Source organism: Vigna angularis, chromosome 10 (assembly GCF_016808095.1).
Source record: "Vigna angularis cultivar LongXiaoDou No.4 chromosome 10, ASM1680809v1, whole genome shotgun sequence".
Lineage (NCBI taxonomy): Eukaryota > Viridiplantae > Streptophyta > Magnoliopsida > Fabales > Fabaceae > Vigna > Vigna angularis.
The window spans coordinates 491892-499169 of NC_068979.1; the positions used below are offsets into that span (position 1 = coordinate 491892).

At 31.0% G+C, this 7278-nt stretch overlaps 1 protein-coding gene across 1 annotated transcript; it reads left to right on the forward strand.

The window, feature by feature from the left end:
* The first annotated feature begins 2088 nt into the window (after positions 1–2088).
* LOC108319924 (uncharacterized GPI-anchored protein At3g06035) lies at positions 2089–3903 on the forward strand. Its single transcript, XM_017551242.2, has 2 exons — positions 2089–2267; positions 3141–3903. The coding sequence occupies exons 1-2, from the start codon at positions 2183–2185 to the stop codon at positions 3647–3649; spliced, it is 594 nt and encodes a 197-aa protein (XP_017406731.1). The 5' UTR covers positions 2089–2182; the 3' UTR covers positions 3650–3903.
* The last annotated feature ends 3375 nt before the right edge of the window (positions 3904–7278 follow it).

Below are 7278 nucleotides of genomic sequence, written 5' to 3' on the forward strand. Positions count from 1 at the left end.
ATCATGTGTCACTGTTTTATTTTAATTTTAAAACAGATAATCTTGAGTCACATGTAAACGATGTAAAAAAAATTAAAGTTGTTAAAAAAATATTTTTCTTTATTAAAATTTCGGATGATTAAAAGGTTGGAGTCGGAGGTTTTATTATGACTGGGATGTGGGGCGCACGCGCACCATATGTGGCCCGCTATTCAAGTCTCGCTTAAAAAGAGAGTGAGATGGTTCAAAATTTGTAAAACGTCTGTTTTTATAAATGGTGTGAGGAAGTTTTGTCTCACTATGAGTTGTTTTTTCTAATTTTCAGTTATTATGTCAAATTATTTATGTGGTGGAGTATTTTATTCATTAGTTTTTTATTATTATGCCGGTGAAAAATGAGTCCAGTATTTCTACATTTTCAAAAGATAATATTAATAATAGTAGTTACATACAAAAATAATAAATACTGATGATAAAAAACATAAAGACTTTTTTTTATTATGATTATTAAAATAATAAATATTATTAGATTTTAAAAATATATTTATGAAGAGTAGTACTAAAATGATAAATTTTATGTTATCTGATTTGTATTAAAAATAGTTAGTTCATTTAAAAAAAATACTTATAAAAATTAAAATATAAAATAATAAATGAAATATATTAATAAAAGGTAAGATTGATATTGAACACAGTGAACGATTATATGAGATTAATTTTTGTGTGTAAAAAATAAAAATAAGTTCCTTTATTTATAATAGTAAAGAATAATAATAAAAATTATAAAAAATAAATAATTGAAAATAAAATATAAATATAAGATATTTAATATATTTAACATTCTCTATTAAGTTACTATATATAAAATTTATTTGTACCGACTATAAATATAATTGGTACGTAAATACTTAATAAAAATATCTACTAACTACTGGTTAGAGTTAACAAACTCAATCTTGATATCTTCAAATATATATAATATTTTTTTCAAATGAAATGATAATTAATTTGTTTGATTTTTTTTCATGAAATATAGGAAATAAAATTAATATGAAGAGTAGTTTTATTGTCACACATAAGTGTCATTTAAGTGACAACTTCAAATTGTAACATTATCTTGTCATAACACTTTGATTCTTGCTTTTTCAATAAATGAAGTTACCACTATTATTAGAACCATATAACAATCATTTTTTAGAAGATAGATTAATGTACTTTAATATACAAATGGTCGCATTTCAATGATCTTGATATGGGAAATTAAGAAATTGACTTATTACATGACTACATAGGAAATGTCAAGAACGAGGAATTGTAAAATAATTAAATTTTTCAAATAATATTTTATTTTATTTAGGATCTAACATAGGATCTCTCTGATTTGATAGGAGTTAGTATTAAGATTTATTGATGTGTCAACACATATTGAATTCATCGATTTAGTTTCTTCCAAAATATTCCATGCATATTTTTTGAGATATAATAATACTATGTTTGGATTGTGCTACCTCAATATCCGAAAAATATTTGAGTTTGTCGAAGTCTTTAGTCTACAAATGGTGATAAATATATGGTGATAAATATATTGTTTTATATGAGAGATATTATCAATATATACTTTATAAATATTAAATTGTTAAATAATAATATTAAAATTTTCAAACAAGTCCCTAAAGAGACATGAATCTACTGTATCATATTAGCAAATGAGAAATAGAACAATTCAGAGAGTGAGATCATCAAAATCTTCTCTCAATTTGTTATATTAAATTTGTTAGAAGACATTAATAGAGTGCTAAAGTTTTATAGGTGGAAATTCTATTAACTTCCTTCAAGATTACTATTTTAAGGTAATTTATCGATATACTATGATAAGAATCATGCATGAATCACAAATTCAGTATTTTGTCAAAGATCATATTATATTGATTAGATTACTATATTGGAAAATAAAAAACGGAAATAAAATCGAAAGATAAAAATAGAAGAATCATTCTAATTTTGTATACAAAAAACATTGATATGTAATTATATTTAATTACACATTTTTACAGAAAGTAGTTGAAGGATGAAATGGGTGTTACAGTGTGTAATGCAGATGAAGCTTTTACTTAACAAGGAAACAGAAGAGATTCTTCACCATTTCAACTCTCTCTCTCTCTCTCTCTTTCTCTCTCTCTCCGTGCTTTTCAAATTACAAACAATGGCGTTAGTTCGCTTCCCTCTGATTTTCACACTCATCCTTTCTTCCATTCTCTTGTCGAATCACTCAGTAAAATGCGACCACGGTCAGTACTATAATGCTCTCAATTTTTCCAGCTCTTGTTTTTCTGCTTACCCTCAAATGGGTTTCTCTCGTTATTCTCAAACATCTATTGTATGAGTATTTTCTCTAACTGTCTTTTACTGAATTTTCTTAACTATCATAAAGTTTACGATTTTAAGCGTTTTCTCTCTGGGTATATGTTTTTATCTGTCCTTATTTTTCACCCTTTTCTTGTGCCTGAGTTTCTCAATGGACAGTCTTAGATCTGTATGGGAGAACGATTGATCTGACATCACCGAATCGTTAGGGGTAGTTTATATATTCTTTCTACATTGACCTTGAAAAGATCTGCTCATTTGAGTTGGTACCTACTGAATAACGAAATTTGAAATTGCATAATGCGGTTGCTTGTCAATGCAGAATGATTTGAATTTTTATATTCTGATTTATGGATCAGTAGGTTGACTAGATGGTCATTGAGTAGCTTAATCGTTTGCTACCATAGGGTTCCATGTTACTAGTGATGAGGTTTTTCATTAATCTTGTCGGTAAAGCTTTCTGCGGTTGCTGCTGAAGGTCAGGAAATCTTCTTCCACACAATTCACGTATAATGGAAGGAATTAAAAGAACATGTAAATCGAAGAGCTATATTTCATATAGATTTGAATGCAACTTATATAAATACAGGATTATACCATGTTATAGAATCTATGTTATAGAAGTTGAATTAGATTTGTGTTATATAAAACAATAATTTTTAGATATTTGAATGCCTTAGTCTTCAATGTAGTTTGTGTTATAGAGTTGAATTAGATTTAAAGTACATAACACCAAACATCCACACACACACTGAAGTTTACATTTTGAGGTTGCACTGATCTTAATCCACTTGCAGGTGAGGAGGATGATCTTTATCAGGAAATCAACAACTATAGGAAAACTTTAAACTTGACATCTCTGACAAAGAATGAAAATGCAAATTGCTTTGCTGATGAAATGGCTGACCAGTTCAAGAATCAACCTTGTACAAATACCACAGGTGCTAACACAGTCCCAGGTACAGAGCCTCGGTTCTCCAACTACCCAGACCTTTTAAACAAATGTCACTTGAATATTTCTAACACAAGGGATGGAGCTGTAATGCCTGTTTGTGTTCCTGGCCTGGTTTCAAGCGTTGTCCTTACAAATTTCACACAATCTCTCTACTCTGGTAATCTCAACGACTCCAAGTTTACAGGAATTGGTATTGGTTCAGAAGATAACTGGATTGTAGTCGTACTGACCACAAACACTCCCGAAGGAAGCTTTGTTCCTGATACTTCTAATGGTGCTAATTTGATTTCTAAATTTGGTTTGATTTACTGCTCAATTTTCCTATTAGTCGGTAACTTTTTCCTGTTGTAAACAAGAGGATGCCACTGTTCCCGTTTTTTTCAGTATTGTCAATTTGGAGGCATTGTACTAATCTGTGTCTGGAGAAACTGAAAATAATGTAGAAAGGTGCTTTTCTAGTGAAACAGACAGCGGTTCAGGTTAAGTGTTGTATGAATACTGCAAATGTCTGTAGGATGCTAGCGAAGAGGAATAGGGGGAACAGCATTTTTAGACCAGGGTTGTTGTATTACTCTTACCATAATCAACATATTGTTTTTCTTTCCTTTCGTTCTGTTTTTGAATGCTTTACATTTGCCAAATCCGAATAGGAGGCAATAAACTGTAGCATTGATGAGCACACCAGTGCTTTGGTTTCGAAATGGAAATTCTGTTGCTTATTTGATTTGGAGGCTGCTTAGATTGCTGTTCCCAAACCATATCTAATTTAGTTCAAAAGTGTTTAAAATTCTGAAAAAAGAGAACCACAATTGCTAGTTTTTTAATTGAGTCCTTCTGGTAAATATCAATGTCTGAATTTTTGTTTAATATCTTTTATGTAAAGATAAATATATATTAGTTGTTATTTAATTGTAAAATGTTAAAAGAACGAACTTTTTCATACAATATATCTTTTTATTTTCCAAAAATATATTTTCAAACCCCTAAAATCCCAACATTACACCTTGAATGTTCTCATCAAAACTGATTACCTCTACTACAATTAGCACAATAATGTAAAGTACTAGTAATTAAGAATACCCATTTAAAATTAGTTCTACAACAGGGTTTATAGAGCAGTTTTGGGTGCCCAATATGGATTTCAAAAGCTTGGGCTAACGCAGGTTTAAGCTGATGACATTGCTGGTGCACTGGTTCTCATGAAGATTACTAAGCTAACATCCATGACGTCTGATATGGCATTGGTGGTGCACCAGTGCACTGAATTGTCCGGTTTAGTAATATTCGATTGTAAACAAATACATTATAAAAAAAAAAGTGTATTGCACAGATTTATGTTCTTTAAGAGAGCTTGAAATCATATTGCAAACTTCATTGAAACCAACAAGTGTATATAAAAAGCAGAGGGATCCCCCAACCCATATTTGCAGCTTATTGCAAAGATGATAACCTTCCCATTAGTAGAAAATCCACAAACTTTCCGTCAAGAATTTCCCTAATTGAGAAGTGATAATTTCACTACTCGTGCACTGTTCTTGACAAGAAAAATATATGATAAAAAGTCCATGACCTCGCCTTGTCAAAAACTAAGCCAAGCTCATTTAGCTTGTAGTGGACATTCTCTTTAGGGTGATACTTCCTGCATCCTATCGATTTTCTTCCCACACCCCATCAAAGTTTTCGAAAAAAATTTCAGAATAGAAGTGAGTGAGTGTCTTCCAGAGAAGTGAACGAGTGTCTTCAGAAAAAAAAAAATCTTTCCAGAAATGATTTAATGCGTTTCGGAAAATAAAATCCCAATGCGGGAAGAAATTTGATGGAGTGCAGTAAGTAATGGATTCCCCTTTGTGAGCTAAGGATTAAGTAAAAATAACCATCTTTCGTATTAAATTAATATTTAGCAGTTCGATTAAAGAGATTTTACTCTCTTTAATTTTGTTATTTTTCTTACCTAAGATGTGATGATCTAATATTTTGTTAAACAAAGCTATACTTGATATTTAAATAAAAAAAAATTAAAATGCCTGTTTCTTTATCACCGATACAATATTCTTTTATAGTTTATGTTTTCTCAAGTATTTCTTATTTTATAATATGTTATAATATTTGTAATACAATATATAGAATATTTGATAATTCGTTGATTGAATATCAATACGGTGTCATTCCACATGCACGTTCATGCTACTGGAAAAGTTCAGCCTATATATCTATAGGTGGGATGAATCAATCCTGCTTTAAGCCACGCATGTGTTCTTTCCACTCTCTTTTTCATGAACTTGTGCTATATTTGGCACTGTGACTGTAGAGGATCCAAGTAGTCAGAGATAGCAATTACCCAAGTTTTAGGCTTAATTGGTGCTCGACATCATGTCAAACAGTTAGGAATTTCATCTTTGACATCCCCAATTCTTAGTATTACAACATTTTCATCAAAAAAAAGAAAATTACGTGGACTTGGAATGTTGGTATCTGGCATGTCAACAGTACGAGAATGTCGTTCTAAGTAAATTCAAGATTGGACTTTGAATACAAAAGGAGTGACACGTTTCTGAAAACTATGAAAACCGTTCCAAAGAGAAATTAGAGAAATTGACAACCTCTTTATCGAACAACCTCTTAGGTTCTGGTTGTTTTCACTCTCACTGTTACACGTTTGTGTTGAAAGAGGTGCATTAGTGACGTCAGTGAAGAAAATGATTAATGTGGGAGTTGAAGGGGCAAGGATGTTTTAATTGGCATATGTTACCTACGGGGTCACCCAATGTTGTCTGTTTGGTTCCCAGATAAAGCTTAATTTGTATTATTATTAGATTCTGGCTTGGCTTAATTTTCGTTAAGTAAGATCGTTAAGAAATCCCCATTAATTCTTTTTGTTCCCCGGAATCAATGAAGGCGATCCATTGGGATCTCTTTTGAAATTAGTGTTTTGGTCAAAGAAATGGTGAAAGCGCAACTTTTTGTTGATATCTTTTTAATCACACAGTGTTGATGATCAAAGTGTCAGGAGGACCCCCAACAATGAAAGAACAGATGAAAAGGAAAAGAAAAATTAGGAAGAACATGGGGCTGAATTTTCAATTATAAGAAAAGACTAATTAAAGTGAATGATAAGATGGGTCGACGCTTCTTTTTTGGGTTGGAAGCATAATTTCAAAGAGTTGGATTCTGAGATATCTACCTGATACGGAAAAAGATGCATGCAAATATGATTTCAGACACCAACATGAAAGAGATGAGAAAAGCTGTCACTTTCCACACTATCAATTTCAATTTCACTCTCAGCAGCATTTAAATCCATTAGGTAGCAGATTAAGATTCTTGGCATTTCTGAAATATTCTTGCCTAAGTTTGAAACATACGTGAATATAAAACGGTTCCTTCTGCTTTGAAAATTATGTATGTTAAAAAGTTGTTTGATCCAGCAATCAGTGGACAGACAGAAACAGAAAAAAGAAGGAAGAAAGAAAGAAAGAAAGCAGACAGACAGGTCGAGGAATCATCACAAAATCTTGTGAATATGGTCTAAAGCATACATGGGACCGTTATGACCAACATAATGCTACCAAAGGAAATGAAATAATACATGGAAAAAGATTATTCCTTAATAAAATATCATACCAAAAATAAAATATTAAATGTAAAAACTTTTTGCGTCAAAAATATTTTTGTCATTTGTCAATTATACCTACAAATACTAAAAAATGTTACTATTTTCTTTGATAGTATCACTTTGCAATATATTTCAAGTTTGTTCTTGGCAAGCACAACATAGCCATATTTAATCTTGGGCCCTATTCTCCAACACCCTCATACTCCTTCGTGAAATCTAAAAGCAACGAAAGAGAAAAGAAAGAGAATCTGGGCCACTGATTTGCTTCTTTTGTAAATCACCCACATAATATACTTTTGATTTACGAAAAATTAAACTTAGATGTAAGTTTTCAAGTGTTTTTCTTCTCATTTTCCAACGACGAAAA

Coding starts and splice junctions, on each gene's coding strand:
- LOC108319924 (XM_017551242.2), top strand. CDS start 2,183: ATGGCGTTAGTTCGCTTCCCTCTGATTTTCACACTCATCCTTTCTTCC. Junction 2,268..3,140: donor CTCAGTAAAATGCGACCACG/GTCAGTACTATA, acceptor ATCCACTTGCAG/GTGAGGAGGATGATCTTTAT.